The sequence below is a fragment of the Rhamphochromis sp. 'chilingali' genome, assembly GCF_963969265.1.
Source record: "Rhamphochromis sp. 'chilingali' genome assembly, chromosome: 18".
In the NCBI taxonomy this organism is placed as follows: Eukaryota; Metazoa; Chordata; class Actinopteri; order Cichliformes; family Cichlidae; genus Rhamphochromis; species Rhamphochromis sp. 'chilingali'.
Genome location: NC_137945.1, coordinates 25,265,464 through 25,283,537, shown reverse-complemented (window position 1 = coordinate 25,283,537; position 18,074 = coordinate 25,265,464). Strand labels below are relative to the sequence as shown.

The following is an 18,074-nucleotide window of genomic DNA, read 5'->3' as shown; positions in this document are numbered from 1 at the left end:
TATTGAGATAATCCATCCCACCTCACAGGTGTGCCACATCAGGATGCTGATCTGACATCATGAGTAGTGCACAGGTGTACCTCAGACTGCCCACAACAAAAGGCCACCCTGGAATGTGCAGTTTTTTGCACTATTGGGGGTCTGGGGACCCAGAACCGGTCAGTATCTGGTGTGACCACCATTTGCCTCATGCAGTGCAACACATCGTCGCATGGAGTCTATCAGATTGTCAATTGTGGCCTGTGGAATGTTGGTCCACTTCACTTCAATGGCTGTGCGAGGTTGTTGGATATTCGTGGGAACTGGTACACGCTGTCGTATACGCCGGTCAAGCACATCCCGAACATGCTCAATGGGTGACATGTCCGGTGAGTATGCTGGCCATGCAAGAACTGGGACATTCTCAGCTGCCATCTGCCCTGAACAATGTGAACCATGATTCATCCGTGAAGCGCACACCTCTCCAACGTGCCAGACGCCATCGAATGTGAGCATTTGCCCACACAAGTCTGTTACGAAGACGAGCTGGAGTCAGGTCAAGACCCCGATGAGGACGACGGGCATGCAGTTGAGCGTCCCTGAGACGGTTTCTGACAGTTTGTGCAGAAATTGTTTGGTTGTGCAAACCAATTGTTCCAGCAGCTGTCTGGGTGGCTGGTCTCAGACGATCTTGGAGGTGAACCTGCTGGATGTGGAGGTCCTGGGCTGGTGTGGTTACACGAGGTCTGCGGTTGTGAGGCCGGTTGGATGTGCTGCCATATTCTCTGAAACGCCTGTGGAGACGGCTTATGGTTGAGAAATGAACATTCAATGCACGGGCGACAGATCTGGTTGACATTCCTGCTGTCAGCATGCCAATTGCACGCTCCCTCATTGCTTGTGGCATCTGTGGCATTTTGCTGTGAGACAAAACTGCACATTCCAGGGTGGCCTTTTGTTGTGGGCAGTCTGAGGTACACCTGTGCACTACTCATGATGTCAGATCAGCATCCTGATGTGGCACACCTGTGAGGTGGGATGGATTACCTCAATATAGCAGATGTGCCCACTACCACACATTTGGACTGATTTGTGACCACTGTTTGGGAGGGATGGTTATATTGTGTATCTGGAATGAATTTTAGGTCTCTACGTCCATCCCATGGGGAATGGGAGCAGTAACAAAGGTGTTGCGTTTATATTTTTGTTGAGTGTAACTCACTATTGCTGGGACAGTCTATCAATTTTCATCACATTTCACAAAGCATTGGCACTTTTTCAAAATTAGTTTGGAAATATTAGAAATTTGTCAGGTAGGAAAATAGTTAAAAAAAATACTTATTAAATCAGTCTAAGAGTAATACATATATAATATCATTAGACATCATCTTCTCAGCAGAGTTGCCCGTGCTTGGATGGATGGCTCGTCCTTTTGTTCATATTGACTTTTTGTGTTACAATTACAAACCCACTCAGTTATGTAATCTAAAAAGCGAGAATGCTTGTGACCTCTCTGGAGCGCTTGAAGAGGGAACACGTGAAACACTCCTGACATGTGACTTTGGAGCATTGTTAGATGACACTTAATGTATTTATCACTAGCAGGGTTCAGTTTCTTTAGCCACACCCAGGACTGATTACTGCCACATCTGCTCTCAATCAAGAAATCACTTAAATAGGACCTGCCTGACAAAGCGGAGCAAACTTCATTCCGTGATCCAAGGAAATTCAGGAACAAATGAAAAATAAAGTAATTGAGATCTCACAGTCTGGAGTCCAGCGAACCACAGTGAGTGCCACTGTGGTTTGTTTGTTTGTTTTTCTAGTTGCCAGACCGAAGTCTTTCTAACTCAGGATGACTTGGCCTGAAAAAAAGGGGTGTGCCATCACTCAGTTTGGGAGAGCAATCTTTATTAGGAGATTTGAAGAATGTTGTTGTCACTTGTTACTTGCTCAAAAGGGCTGCAAGCAGAATAATTTTGATAAATATCTTCTTGTTCTCTACAAAGGTCCACAGTTTGTTCATCAAATGACCGAGTTACAAATACATGATCATTTTCATCACTACTGCTTTGATCTTCATCTGCTTTTCTTCTCTCTTTCTCTGCTCCTCCTGTTTGTTCAGTGTGATTTCTTTGGTGTTCAGTCTCTCAGAATCCATATCTTTTGTCACTGACGTCATCATCTTCATCACAGATTGTTAGAGTCACTGAAAGACAACAGAGCAGATTTCTGTCATGTGGACATCATATTCAAAACAAAGCTGTTGTTTTTTCATGTAATATATTGTTTGTTCTGGTGAGCACAGACTTCTGTTGTGGACGTAGCCCAGCTGTGTTTGCCTCCTTCTCCTGAGCACCAGGAAGACCACCAACAAGACCAGCAGGAGCAACAGGACCACAGTAACTGCAGACAAGACCAGCCGCATCCAAGGAACTAAGAGAGAAAAGGTTTTTGTCAAATATGCAAGATAGAAAGTGGTTCTGCATGAGTTATTGTTGTCCCTGCATCTTTGACTCAGGGTTTTGGGGATGTTTTGGTTTTCTCTACTTTTTTATTTTTGATTATCTTTGAATCGTTCTTATTGATGTATGTATGTATGCTTTATCTACCTAAGCCTGATACAGGATTAGGGTAACGGTTTACATTCAAGCTCCACTACCTGCTATTTATTGTATTATGTTTACTTTCCTTGTGCTTATGAATTTCTTGTTATCTGTGCCTTAAGTTCCCCATTTTAGGTAATGCTTTAGTTTATTAACCCCTGTTTACGTTCCTGTTCTGGTCCTTCTATCTTGTCTTCTAATGTTATAATCTTTGTTTTATCTATTTTTCCAATTCAGTAAAAGGACTAGATGTTACAATCTCTGATAATGCATTGCTTTAAATGAAGAGAAGCTTGAGGGATGGCTGTTATGAGGAAAGGCCGCCCAGGAACTGCGATGCTGCAATGACAGGATGATCTGACTTGAGCTTCAGTGTTTGTGCAATTTGCAAAAATTGTGTGATGCAGACTTTTCAATTTTCAATTCATTTAAATCTTCTGCTCCTGAAAGTGAAACTCTTACAACTACATATCCCTTTAGCTAACCCACCAAGAAAAAAAGCAATGGAAATTTTTTTTGTTTGCATTTCTTTTTTGTTTGTTTGTTTGGTTTTTGCCTGTCCCGTTTGGTTTTGTTTGTCTGAAGGCCAACAAAGATACCCAACGGATTTACTTTACCAAGTGGATCATCACGGCTTTGCCATATTGGTCCAATTGATCAACTTTTGTTGTTATTGTCATTTATTTTATTTTATTTTTATTTTCAGTTGTTACAGATGGGACAGACATGGCTGGGGGATAGGAAAAGGAGAAAGAGAAAACAGAAAAAATAAGAGAAAACAAGCAAAAAAGAAAGCAGCATAGTAAACACAACACCATCTCATTAATCCAGCTAAGTGTAAATAACAGTAAATACTAAATAATGATTGTTGTTGTGCAGCACGCAGGACCGACAGCGCACAATGTGCTTTGAGGTATCAGCCAAGGAAGATGTGGTTTGTGTCTATGAACAGTTAACACCCATGTGTACACCTGTGTGCACACCTGTGTGGATCAGTGCGCTTGTATTCAAAAGGTTTCTCCGTGTAATGATCTGCTAGAGGGTGTGGGGAGCCATAGCCCCGTCCCCCAGGGCATGAAGCAGGCATGGAGGAGATCCAGGCCCCAGACTTCCAGAGGCCCCAGAGTGCAAGAGCCCAAGGAGGACCACTGGTTTGCATTTCTTATTGACTTGGGTCAGTAATAGCCACAATCAATATTTTTTTAAGACCCTATAGTTTTTAAAAACTGCCATCACCAGTGTGTGAATGTATGTGTGAATGGGTGGATGACTGGATATGCAAAGCGCTTTGGGGTCCTTAGGGACTAGTAAAGCGCTATATAAATACAGGCCATTTTAAAATATTGATCTCTACCAAATAGTTGAGATGTCACTTAATGGTTTACCTATGAAATGTAATGTTAATACAAGTACAGTAGAAAATACAGTTGAAAAAAGTCAATTCTGTCCATATGCTACTTATTTGCAGGGATGAGTGATGAGCATGAAATGGTGATCTTTGCGTTGGACTCTTTGCTACATCCTATAACAGATGAAAGACGCATGAACCCACAGGCATTGCTTAGAAGGCTGACATATTTGTTGTCAAACCTTTTTACTGCAATCAGACCTTCTTCAGACCTCCATGGCCCTTCTTCATTAGGTCTTTGCCTGCCATCAGGGGAGCTCCACCCAGTGCAGTTTGGTCATAGAGTACCAGTGCACCTGACACCCAAGGAGGAGTGCAACTTCTGGACCAAGCTGAAACTTGTGAAGAGCTGTGGTTCTTTTATGGGTTTGCACAATGTTTTTTACAACTTTGGCTTCTAGAGGTAGCTTCTGTTCCTCTACACTGAGGGAAGCATTGAAGCATGTGGATCTGCCTTACGGCAGCAAGTTATCGATAATCCAGATGAACTTGGCAGAACAATTTAAAACCCCACTCAAAGAGTTTGTTGGCAATATATTGGCGGAGAGTGGCAGCCCTTGTGGCTTCATGTGAGACCATGACCTCAAACACACTGTGCTTGAAAGTGGATGGTATCAGGAGACACCACTCACGAATCCACCACTGGAGCATGTGGTTATGAGCCATTCAATTGTTCAGCGCCCATCTAGTACTTGTAAAGTATACAATTATAATTTTGACAACTTAGTAATATTAATTTACCAGCTAGTGTAATTTAGTTAAAAGGTAATTAGTTGTGATATTTGTAATTTTCACATGTTACTCTTGATTTTTACCATATTATTCTTTTTAATTTTGTAACTTTCTGAGTTTTCCATATTAACTCAGAAAGTTACAAAAATTACTTACTGTGGAAATTCTTTCAGCATATTCTTGCTATGCTAACACTTAATGTGATTTATCAACAGCAGTGGATAAACAAAATGGGTCCAGATGTGTTTATTTTATGGCAAATAATACATTTAATAACATTTAGGTTAATGTTAGCATTAGCACCATAAAGTGACAAATTTTGAGCACAAAAAACGATTACACATTAAGAATTTTTTTAATGTTATCAAGTCACATAAATCTGTTCAGTAAGTCCTCTAACACTATCACATATCCAAAACATTATACCTTCCTACCTTAGTTTAATCAAAAACACTCAAAATATGTTAGGTGGTTTTTTGGTTTCTCACTTCCTGGTTGGGAGAGGGATAAGAAGAATCAACCATTTACATTCACAGTGACATCTGGTGGATTATTTCAGCACTGCATACCTTAACTAAGTAGTAGAGATGGCTCAGTTAGTTGGAGTGAAGTTAGGCACTCTTCTTATTGAAATATAAATGTGCTCGACCATTTGGTTGAGCAGGTTGTTAAAGTGATATGCCATAAGGCCAGCTGCAAAAATACTCCTGTTCACAATTTTCAGTTACAAAACACTGAGCCTCTTTAGTAATTCCAGCAGCTCATTAGGCTTTCTTAAAGTCAGCAAAGAGGCACAGAAAAGAAGACCAGACACCAGCGATCGAGGACAGACGCAACAACATTGTCATCCCCTATGTAGCCGGTGTATCAGAAAAACTCAGGAGAGTTTTCTCCAAGCATGACATCCCAGTGCATTTCAGACCCAGCAACACGCTCAGACAAAAACTGGCTCACCCGAAAGACAAAACTCCAAAACACAAACTTAACAATGTGGTGTATGCGGTACAGTGCAGTGAGGAATGCCCAGACCTCTACATTGGAGAGACCAAACAGCCACTTCACAAACGAATGGCACAACATAGAAGAGCCACCTCCACAGGACAAGACTCAGCAGTCCATCTGCATCTTAAGGATAAAGGACACTCTTTCGAGGATGCCAACGTTCACATTTTGGACAGAGAGGACAGATGGTTTGAAAGAGGAGTGAAAGAAGCCATCTATGTCCACTGTGAGCGACCATCTTTGAACAGAGGCGGGGGTTTACGACACCAACTGTCTGCCATCTATAATCCAGTTTTGAGTTCCCTCCCCAGATGCCTTAACGCCCACTCACATCCTGGGCCATCCGACCTCAGGAATTCGCATGATAAGGTGGGGCCAGGTTTCACAATGAACACACCCGAAACTCTGGCTGATTGGGACCCACGCCCAGTTTCACACCTTGGCTCAGGCGATTAGAGGATCATCAGGGGGTCCTTTTGTCCCTCTGTGGGGGGAAACTCCCACTAGGTTTATATCTGGGACTCTCCACCATTTGACCTTAGAACTGAAGAAGCTTCTCGGATGAGAGGTGAAACGTCTTCAAGCAACTTAAAGAAATACTAGACTATCTCTTTACCCTCTCATTTCCCCTAAAGTTGTTATAGTTCACTTAAACTAACTAAATAATAAAACTTGATGTGAAAAATGAAAATTTAATTTCAAAAGACTACCTGACAGAAGCCTTGATAAGAGCTGTACCATCTAATTGCAATGTAATGCAGGCAAACAAAACTTTTCTTTTTACTTATTGTTATTGTTTCTTCAAAAAGCTCTATAGTTGACAGTTATTGTGTAGATTAATAATTACTTTTTTGAATTGTATACTACAGGTTTTTGACTGAGCTTCTTGGAAAGTAAAAGAGAGCTGCCTTGAGCTCTGAAAATGTGAACAGGCTAGTTTGTCTAAGTAACTGGCTGAAAGAGATGGACAGTAAATGAGCATGGCGGTACTGTGAGTCCAGAGGATTTGTTATTTTTGCACTAAAATGTTCGATGATCACACTATTTTAGCCTAATGTACAAAATAATTTTGGCTAAGGTTCCTCTGAGTTTAAAGGTGAAGCTGGTCAAATAACCAATACCATTTTGAAAATGTACTTGAAGCACTTTATTTTTAGGTCTGCCCAATTTTGTCCAGAGACTTTTTTTTTTCTGTGATTTAAATTGAAATGCAGTTTAAAGACTTTTTTCGGGAATTAAAAGAACTCGAGTTTACAATGTTCATGCCCATGTCTAATATTTAATTCTGTCTCCCACTATTAAAAATAAAAAAAACTAAGCTTTTGAAATAAATCAAAAATAACTGAAATTAAAAGACCCGATTTTTTTTTTTTTTTGGTATTGTTTGTTTGGTAAACTTTCAAACAGAGAAAATCCATAAGGGAAAAATAGGGAATAGAGTGGCCAGTGTGCACAATATGTTGTTCTAATTTTTAATACATAAATTCAATAGTATACTTACATTTAATGATGACAGTAATGGGTGCTGTTGCAGTAGAACTCAATGTCCGTGTGGACACTGTGACATACACACAGCTGTAGTTGCCTTGGTGTTCATACTCAGCTACAGGGAAACTAAAGGAGGCTGCGTTGTTGACTGCTGGCTTGCTGTCTGGGATGTTGGAGTCAGAGAAGATGAGGATGAAACGTCCACTGGAAAAACTGGAGTTAATGGAGCAGGTGAAGACAAAACTGTAACCCCTGGTGATCTCTGCACCTTCAGGACCCCAGACCAGACCTGCACCAGGAGAGGTCAGGGAGATGCTGGGTGTCTGCAGTCTCACTGGGGATTAAGAAGGAAGTAGAATCAAACACAACACTTAGTTTCTTGTTTACACATTTAGCAGTTATGGACCAGCATTAGCATTTTTTGTTATGCTTCTTATGATTTAATGAATGAATATTCACTCTTTTAGGTCTTTGCAAACTCTAAATTTGATTCTTTCATTGCTAAACGCTCCACAGTCTCCAATAACTAACCTCTAATACTGTCCGATTGCTCCTTGCTACAGTGGGCTTTGAGAGCATTTTTGATAATGGCCAAAAATAAAGAAAGCAGTAAAAATATCAGATAAATAAAGTGACTAAAAACTATAAAGTAAACATTTTTGTCTTTAATACATTGTTTTTATATACAACAATTAACTAAGTTTAAAGCTACGATTGAAAAACTCTTTCAGTAACTTTGTTACAGTTTTTTTTTTAAAAAAATCAAAGGACCAATGATAAAAATGAAAATGCAGTAATCTCTTATTTTACGTCACTGTTATTCGTATCGGCTTTGTTCCAAGAGTTACTCCATACTTGTATTTGTTATTTTTAACCAGCAACAGAGAGTCTGACAGAATCACTTAATGGGGAACTGAATTCACGACATGAGCCTCTTTTCTTATACTGACACTGCTACAATCCCTCGTTATCAAAATCCACATTAGGAATATTAAAGGTAGCAGAGTTTGTGTTGGAGGTTTAATCCGATTACTTTTTTTAAGTAACGGGTAAAGTAAGGGATTACTATTGCAAAAACGGTAATTAGATTACCGTTACTTTCCCATAGGAACGCTGCATTACTGCGTTACTAAAACCATGGTCGTGTCCAAATTCATGGGCTGCATCCTCCTGAGGACCCGGCCTTCGCGGTCTACGTGGGCCGGGTCCTCAGGAGGTCGGGTAGGCCGGAAGTAAACAGCCGTGGAATTGGACGGTCTAGCCTCGGTGTCTCGGTGGAGTTTAATAAACTCGGCCATCTGCTCCTTGTTATCTAAAATATAACAGGACACTGGAGTAAATTCTCGACCATCTCACACTTCTGTTTAATCAGTTTTCTGTTTGATGTTTATTCAGCTGTGTGAAAACCAAGGAGGAACCCACCCGAGGGATTAATGAAGTTTTATTTTATCTAATTTAATCTAATAACTTTAATCTCAGCCAAACAGATTTACTCACGAACAAACAAAACACTGAAAAAAGCCAAACAAGAACATTTTTAGGTTGTCTAAGTGACTTATATATTACGTTTAACCTGAGTAGTGAAAGTCTGCGGTGATCTGAAAATGATGTGCTGGGAGTTGTGCCGTTCTCGGCCGCATCAGTAACCCTCGAGTTCCCGGCTAGCTATCAAGCTGGTGGGTAAGAGACGTCTCCGAAAATGTTGAAGCACTTTTGCAAATATGCGATATCTTGATAAACCAAGCAGATATTTGAAGTTTACACAGCTACATTCTCGCCTGAAAATATGTTAAAAGTTTATTTTAGAATAGAATTAGAATAGAATTAAACTTTATTGTCATTGCACATGCACAGGTACAAGGCAACGAAATGCAGTTTGCATCCATCCAGAAGTGCTTTAGTGATATAGATATATTACAATATATATTAGCAATAATATAGATATGTGAGTATATTACAGAAATGGGTCTATTATGGTATGTTATAATGTACACGGTATGAAGTATGTTGTGAATATTCTTTTTGTGACCCAGAAAGATTAATAAGAGTAATTTTAAAACTTAGTAGCGGCCGCCATTGTTGGAAACTGGAATTGGCTGGGCCGCGCTATGAATTCTGGGATATGGTGGGCCACGAAGGACACACCCGACCCATCCTTCAAATTCGGGGAAAAGGAGGACGCATTTGTCGGCTGCATTTGGATTTGGACAGCCTTCGGCGCATCGCTGTGACGTAATCAGTCTACAAATGCGCCCTCAGGAGGATGCAGCCCATGAATTTGGACACTGTCGCTACCTGATCCGTACTGGAAACCCGATCCGTACCCCGCATGCGCAAATCTTATGTCACTTCCTCTCTTTGCCAACATTGCAACATTCAATATATTTGAATGATACGGTTAGCTTTCAGTTAGCTCCTAGCATTTCTCAACAGCTCTGCCTCCTTTTCGACTGCCCGGGACATTTAAACAATGGATAATCCGTATACAAAGAAATTCATGCTTTTCTCCTCAACAGAGAGCGTCCCCCGATTGAACAACAGCGCCGTAAAATAAGAAGAATGGCAGGTGAAAATAGAGCAAAAGGACCGCTAGGTCTTTGATGTTATTTATTTTCTGCTGTGTTTTACTTGCATCTATTTGAAAGAGTGAGTGTAAACACAGAAAAAATATTTTATGTGCTGGAATGTGTAGAAAATAGGTTTAAATATTAAACAAATTTCTTCTAGTCAGGATGTTGCATATAATTACATTTTTGCTTGATGCATAAAGTTAAAAGATTAAAACTAATAAAACAAGTTTTAAAAAGAGACTTTTCCATTTGATTACATTTTGTATGATGGATTATGCAGAAAAAGTAGAATTGGGCTGAAAGATCTATCACTTTATCACCTCTTCAGGTTGTAAATCGTGTTTTTAAAAAGTAACTAAGTAATTAATTACTTTTGAAAATAAGTAATCAGTAAAGTAACGGGATTACTTTTTTGGGGAAGTAATCAGTAATTAATTACTGATTACTTTTATTCAAGTAACTTGACCAATACTGCTCGTGAATGAACCCTGAATTTGACTCAGAGTGAACGATCCACCTAAAACCTGAGTTGAGACTGAACATGTGATTTCAACAGTCTGACCCCAGGTCACCTCACCAACAGGGTAAATGGAGATACGAGGTTTTGGAAACCTCACTGAAAAAATATCAACATATCAAAGCATTATCTCACCAGGTTACTGATTCTATTATTGAAAGAAGAGAATGAAACAAACAACTTGGCAAAGTGGATTTTTTTTCTTACCAGTGAGTCTGACAGGGGAAGAGCTGAACCTTCGACTTATTTTCATGTACTGACACTGGTACAGTCCATCATGATCAAAGTTCACATTTTGAAGATTGAATGTAACAGAGCTTGTAGAGGATGGTTTAGTCTGACTGAATGAGCCTGAAGTCTTCTGGAGGATAAAAGTTCCACCTGAGAACTTATCTGAGACTGAGCAATTGATTCTGACGTCCTGACCCCAGGTGACCTCATTACTGTACAAGGAGATGGTGGGCTCAGGGGGGGTTTCTAAAAAAAAAAAAAAAGATGTAGTATTAGATAAAACAGGACACAGTCGAGTTCAGATCAGATAATATTAGTGGCTACGATATTGGCTAATGGCTTAGCTGATACCGTTTTGTGTCTGCAAATGACAAATCTCTGCAGCTAAATACCAGACTACTGTTTTTTTTTTTCATGCTGTATCTGATTTAGTGTCTGCTGGCAGTTATGTGCAGTACTGTCACTGCTGGTTATGGTTACACTATCTCCAGCCTCTCGTATACACACAGAAAAATGAGGCAGGTGTGCTCTCTCCTGAATACCACAATAATATGTACTGCCTCCTTCTCTTCTCCAATACACTGCGACCTCTTGGTTTCTCTCCCTGGACATCTTCGACATATGATCAATGACCATTAAGTCAAATTATAAAGAAAAAACATCAGATAAACACTCACTGAAACTGATCATGAGCTATAACATTGTAGAGCAGGCTGGTAATGGTTTAAACTTCTCTGATTAGTTACTGGCACTAATTTTACAGACTTTAACTGCTCTTTTCATTCTCTCATCTCATATTTCCTTTTTCTCACAATATCTTGAGGGGGTTAGACAGAAACTTTTTTGACCTTGCTTCTATCTTATGAATGTTTCAGGTTATTGCTGCTAAAGGAGGTTTTTAAATTAGAGTGCACACATTGTAATGATGCTTTTTTTAAAAGTAAGATAAGCAAAATATGATGGAATGAGAACAAACTAGAATCTAAGTTTTAACTAATACATGAAAAAACCCAGTTGTGACACCACTGCAGACTTTGGAAACAGTTTTCTTACCTGAACAGACCACACCAGCGTCTTCACTATGGCTACAGTCGTGTGTCCTAAGTCCTCTGTGACGACAATCATTTAGAGAAGTTTCACTTCCTGAACAGTCCACATCATCAAGCATGATAGTCCCTGTACCTTGACCAAAGTAAGCAGACCCAAGAGCCTCCAGTGCTATCCCACAGTTCAGCTCTCTACAGACCACCTCAGCATCTTTTAAGTCCCAGCCATCATCACACACTGTTCCCCAGGAGGTGTAACGGTAAGAGTAAGAGTAGGAGTTATAGTAAGACTTATAGATTTCAACCCTTCCAGAGCACCGAGTGGACCCATTTCCAGCTAATCTGAGCCGACCTATGAGGAAAAAGACAATATGAACTATATTGCAAAAATGGCTTTAAATTAAAAATGTAAGTATGACAGGTTAGAACAGACTGACCTGCAGAAGGTGAAGGTGACACCACGAGATAAACAACTATGGGAAAATTAAACCATGGAATGTTATCAAGACATAAAGTTATTCAGTCTAAAAATAATTTAAGAAAAGTTGTAAAGTTATCCAGACTGTCTCTGTGATAAAGAAAAGTATTAAACATTATGGAAAATCTGTTTTACCAAAGATCAAGAAGTGCAGCGCTCTCTTCTCTCTGCCCTCCATGACTGATGTCAGGGTTCGAATTTGAGGAAGAGACAAACGACTGCATGGTCTCAGTAGATGTCAGAATAGTGATTTTTATTATACATATGTACATATGGGGAAGATGAGCATCACAAGCCTTTTAGAGCCGATCTCCCCCGAGCAAGCATCTCACAAAGCTTTTATTACAATGATGACGTCAAGTCACATGATAAGTATCGGTCAGTTCTCAGAACTCAGGAAGTTCCCCTCACTCCACAAGTTCTCCTTATAAGGCCTCCAGATGTTTCCACTCAGCCCAGCACTCAGAGAAAACCAGTGTGTGTTGTGTGTATGTGTGTATATCTATTCGTGTCTACTGTGAAAGTATATCTATCAGAAAACTGTCCTCAGACAACCCTCCTATTCTTACTAAGGGTGTGTGTACACATTCATGTGTTGTATAAGAGCGTGCATGTACTTTCAAGGCCTGTGTACGTGCAGAACTGAACATAGAACCAAGGCAGGGTCCAGCAGGCCCCACAGGCTTCTGAGTGATTACAGAACTGTGAAACAGCTTTAAGCAAATAACATGAATAGTACAGAACAACAATAGACTGATTAGAGTACTGATAATCTGTGTAGATTAATGTTAACCTAGATATGGTTCAAAGATTATTCTGTCAACTGGTTCAACAATGGTAAATGATTAATGATTGATACTTCTGATTATAACTGTGATCATAAGAATACAAAATAAAATATCTCCTGGTCACATTCCTCCTCTTTGGGCTGGCTTGCCAGCCCAACTCACACCAGGATTTATTTCCAAACCAAACAAACACGTTATGACACTTATCAATTCCAACGCCTCCGTTGTTTTCCAATTTTCCCACAACCCAGCTGTTCTTTTAGCTTCGGACTCGAGTTTCAGCCTGACACGCTTCAGGCCCCTTTACCACCTCCTCTTGGAGTGAAGAAACGCCCTCGGATTCTTCTTTCTTCGACTTCCGGGGTTAGACCACCCTTCAGTCGCTACACAGATCTGTGTGTTTGTTGTCCGTTGTCACCGCCGTGTCCCCCTTTTTGCCAAAAGCCTCTCGAACCACGTTGGTCTCTGGTGTTCCTAGTTTTAGCCAACCCCTTCCTGGTTATCGCTGTGGTTATGGGATCCATCTTATCAAGGAGCCCCAAGGCCATGACACTTGACCCCAGTTGCTGTGAAGGGTCCCCATATCTCCGTGTCCCCGTCTGGCGTCTGTTCCCTTCTCTGCAAGAGACAGAAAGCCAACACCTCTCCTGCGCTGGCTCTCCTAACCTAATGTCGTTGACTTTGTTTATTCCAATCCTATGCCATGCTTATGTGTGTAAGCGTGCATGCATATAACCCTCTGCACGTGAAGTCAATAGCACCAATATATCAATCCGATCCGTTGTCGGATGAAGCTTTTGACCTTCACAGACTAAGTGCCAGCTCCTTATAAGCACATTTGCAATGTGTGTATAAAAATGAACAACAGACCTCAAACAAATTGGGCATTCTTAATTCTAACTTGAGTGTAATACTCAGTTTCTGATCATCTAATTATGCTTCTCACTCGTTCCCTAAATTGTCTAGAAACCTTTAATTTTGCCATACCTAAATTATTAAAACACAGACCAAATGATAGACCCCCTATATAGGTTTTACCTTTATGAGCACACTTCAATAATGAGCAACAACCTGCAATCTGTACCAAAAAATCTTCATGGTCCCACCTGCAATTAAAGATCAGATGCATTTTATACCTGTTTTAACCTGTTTTAATTCCTCCTTATATAGAACCTCCTCAGTTTCAGGTTAGTAGCGATTAGTCTCAATTAATAATCGTTCTAGTTGTATTTTGCAATTCAGCTAAAAAGCAAACCTGTTAAAGTAAACAGCTTATTTACAACCACCTGCAAATCATAAGAGTAATAAAAGATTCAGCACAACAGACAAGTATCATGTTCAGGATTTCTCCAATCATTAAATCACTATTATTGCCACAATTTGCTTTATTCACCCTTTGGGCAATGTTATTCCAAGAGAGAGAGCCCCTAATGGCCAGTTAGTGGGCTCTAGATCAAACTGTCCCCATATTTGTTATTTGTTATTATTACTTGTTTTCATGTCACTTGTCTGTTTTCTACTGCACCCTTCTCACCAAAGCAAAGCAAACATTAGCAGCACATTGACCGTAGTCAGCCATCCTCATTCCATAAGTGCTATAAAAACATTTCCTGTAAAAGAATCACAGTTTTCAAGACAGGGTGTGTCTCCCCCAACACTCTCACCAGAATACAGTGTAATAGCATCACCAACTCCTAACCCATAAACACCGTTTCTTCACACATCCGCCCAGAAATCCTGTAATAGAAAAACATTAAAACTGTAACCCTGTAGGGAAGAAAATGTAAATGGTAACGCTGCGCAGTTACCTCTGTAAGCAACACAAGACACAAAAATGGCATTTACAGGTTCACTCATCCTCGAATATTTTGTCATCCTTCTACTCCTGTAAAAAGAAACACACATAAATTCATCCACCCTTTTATCCTATCTAGGTGGAGGTGGTTAACCTTGAGTCATGGTCAAGTCTTGTCATCTTTTACCAGTCAGTCCGTTTGTTTTTATTCCCAGTCTTTCATCCATTCATCCGTTCTTTGCTGATAGTGAAACCTGTCGTCGCATTTAGTTTCCACACTCAGCAAAATGACGTCATCTCAAAAAGAAAACAAGAACTTGAATTTGGATTACCTCGCTGAATCCTTTTTTAAACAGGGACTCTCGTTTCTAATTGTCCCCACAAGTGTTTCCTCCAGAACCCATTTCAATGCGGAGAAACTCACTTACAACAATTTTCTCGCCGACGTGTAATGCTTGTAATTTCCGATGTGCAGATCTGCTTAAAGAAAAGATTCACAAACAAAATCAGTAAAAACAAAATAAAATGAAAAATAACAAAAACAAAATCCAGACGCCCGGGTCTTAGGACTTGTCACTGAATATTCTTCCCATCAATAAAAATACCAACCTAAACCTACACAGAGTCAAATCAACACCACCTCAACCTTTTCATATTCATAAACCTATATGTTTTGCGTTCGTGAAACAAAATTGAACCATTAAGTAATTTGAGCTCTTGAAATGTTTTAATTCTCTTAATTCTGCCAGTTTATTTCAACACTTATTCAATGACTTTTATTCAACTGCTACTTGGTCACTCGAATTTTACCTGTTCAAATTGCCTAGGGTTCAACAAAGTCTAGATCCCCGTTATCATGAAACTTGAACGGTGTACGATGATTTACTTACAGTAATTTAGAATCATCACTCAACCTAGCTCTACTACTGGCACTGCGTGACTTTTCTCACACTGGAAACCAGAATTTAGTACAGAACTTTAATGCCTCTGGCAATCGCGTTCAAGGGCTGCCCCCCCTTTCTCTTCTTCTTTGTCCGTGTGTTCCTCCTTTATTAAATCTCCATCACAATGATGTGGCGCTCTGAAATAAAACTCACACTGTTAATTCCTCGTTTTCACTCTGCACCACTGCTCAGAGTGTTTTCTTTTCTTTTTAGTGTACAGTAAACAATTGAGTCGAGGCCTTAAGCCCCAGATATCTTGCACAGGCATCGTTTTCATAACCAAACCGCTCCGGACTCTGCTCCCCAGACCACACAAATGCCCTCTGGGCTTATTATTATAGCATATTCCATATTTGACTTTGTTGTGTGCAGCATTGAGCCTTTGTCAGTAAAGCATTCTTCATTGCAGCAGCTGGAGCATTGTGTGTCACTTCTTAGTAAATTAAATCAACATTTTGATTTTAGTGCATGGGTATGTATCAGTTTTTACTCCCTTAGCGAGTGCATAAGTGTTCATGTGTGTGTTTCTCTTCATTCTAAGTAGGCGCATGCAGAAGTGTGTATTCGTGTGTTGGTGTATGTTTGTGTTCATCACCTTCCTGTTCTGTAGTTTAGGTAAACCAGCGGCCTGAAGGATGGCCTAGGGTCCTCCCCTCCTCTTTGGGTCTGTTTTCATCCGTTGTTGCAGCTGCCTGCATCTTCTCCTTGTACCTTGACCCTTTTGCTTCTGTATGGTCTTTCAGGGTTTACTCCTGCTGTTGGAGCTTTGCGTCAAGTCTGACGACCTCCTGCTCCAGCAAGCTTCCGCCTGATTACAAGTCCTGTACGTGAAACTCCAGGTCTGACTGATGAGTTCAATTAGCAGCCAGCTCCTCCGGAGCCATGCTCAATTTCTGTTCTGATGCCTTGAGCTCTTACTGAGGGCAAACACCTCAGAGTCTTTTCCTTCCACGTCAGATTGGAGTCTGTTTATGTTGTCCTTACTCTGCTCCACGGCCTTCTGCAGCTCTTCCGTTCGGCTCTTCTCAGAGGTCAGCATTCTTTTGCTCACCCTCCCTTTTCCTCCGGGCTTAATGCGCGTCTCGTCCCAGCTCTGTCAGCTGACGCAGCCTGGGAATTTCCCCCGTGTAGTGAAACGGGCGTTAGGTTTTAGTGCTCTCCGTCTCTGCTGCATGAGATCGCTCTTTTGCAGCACTGTTGACATCCTCAAGTTGTTGTTGTGAGTCCAGCTGCTGTGGCCTTCAGGGGTCAAAGGGTCAAAGATGGTCGCGGAGAGGGCAACGATGGTAGAGGGGAGGGTAGGAGTCCAGGTCAGCTTCGGCTTTCAGAAAAAACAAAAACAAAACAAAACAGGCGAACAGGAAAATGATGTTGTGTTGGCTGTGTTGTGTTGGCTGTGTTATCCAGAGAGGGGAGAAACAACGAGATCTCGTCTCCCCCCTTTTTTTTTTTTTTTCTCTCACCATATAATCAACTCATAACCCCTCAAGTTGACAGGACAACACAGGTACGTGTTAAAATTCTTAAGATCCTGTTTAGAAACCTAAAAAAGGAATTTCCTATCATTCAGTAGTCATTTGTCTTAAACAATCAACAAAAACATATCCCAAGTCGACCCCTTTAACCACTAAATTTGTCGTGTCCTCACTTAATCATCAGACCAGTGTCTTTGTCTTTTGACGTTACGTTGTTGTCCTGCAACCCAAAGAGTTTATTTGTCAGTAGTGTATATACTATATCATTTAAAAACAGGTGTATGTTAAGTGTCGCTACTTTAACCTTGCATGTACGTGCACATGTATGTAAGCTGTTTCTTCATTGCATGTATGGGTGCGTCTGTATATGGGTTAATTTAACTTTTTCTCAAACGAGGCATTTCGCTAACACGCACATGTGTCTGTTCCACACACTTCTCATACCTTTCTCTGGTTGTGTGTGGTTTTATTTGTTTCAGTGATTTACCAGGAACATCTCTTCCTTTTCCCCATGTCTTCCGCCAGAGGTTAACACTGGTGAGATTCAGGGACACAGCACCCAGAGCAGTTCAGCGAGAAAACCCGCCTAAAACTACATTCTCTCTTTTTCGTTTTTCCGGGAGGGGTGAGGACAACTCTGGTGTCCAACCGTGAATTTTAGCCAAAGCTTGGCCTGTCTTCTGCTGCCGTACTCAGGTTTCCAGGTTAAGAAAAAACACCTGTATGAAGACACTAACCATACATTTAGTATTTGTATAAACATAACTGCCTAAATCATTGAACTCTTGAGGAGGGTGGATTTCAGAATCAGAATCAAAATCAAAAACTTTATTGTCATTATCATGAGACCGACGACATTAAGAATGGTCCCCGATCATTGCATCATCCCTAGTAATATCAAAATATAAACAAAACAATAAAATTCAATAAATAAAATAGATAGAATACTTAACATACTAAGTATTCCCACAGTCATGCTTCAGACCGTGCATAGAGTAACACAAGAGTGGCATGG

The 18,074-nt window shown here is 40.5% G+C and overlaps 1 protein-coding gene and 1 long non-coding RNA gene across 2 annotated transcripts in view; both read right to left on the bottom strand.

Annotated features, from left to right (window-relative positions):
• The window catches only part of LOC308385848 (leukocyte elastase inhibitor-like), a 31,691-nt gene extending 19,476 nt beyond the window's left edge, over positions 1 to 12,215 (bottom strand). The window contains exons 1-4 of the mRNA XM_080865033.1: positions 12,193 to 12,215; positions 12,017 to 12,052; positions 11,587 to 11,931; positions 10,510 to 10,779 (exon numbers count right to left, since the gene is read on the bottom strand). Of these exons, the coding sequence (XP_080721159.1) occupies positions 10,510 to 10,779; positions 11,587 to 11,701 (385 nt within the window). The 5' untranslated portion in view covers positions 11,702 to 11,931; positions 12,017 to 12,052; positions 12,193 to 12,215. The remainder of the gene's footprint in view (positions 1 to 10,509; positions 10,780 to 11,586; positions 11,932 to 12,016; positions 12,053 to 12,192) is intronic.
• Positions 12,216 to 12,289: 74 nt separating this feature from the next.
• LOC308386104 lies at positions 12,290 to 17,495 on the bottom strand. The gene is made up of 2 exons (XR_013969716.1): positions 14,132 to 17,495; positions 12,290 to 13,951 (listed from the first exon to the last, which is right to left on the bottom strand). It is a non-coding gene; the product is annotated as an uncharacterized lncRNA (long non-coding RNA).
• Positions 17,496 to 18,074: the final 579 nt, after the last annotated feature.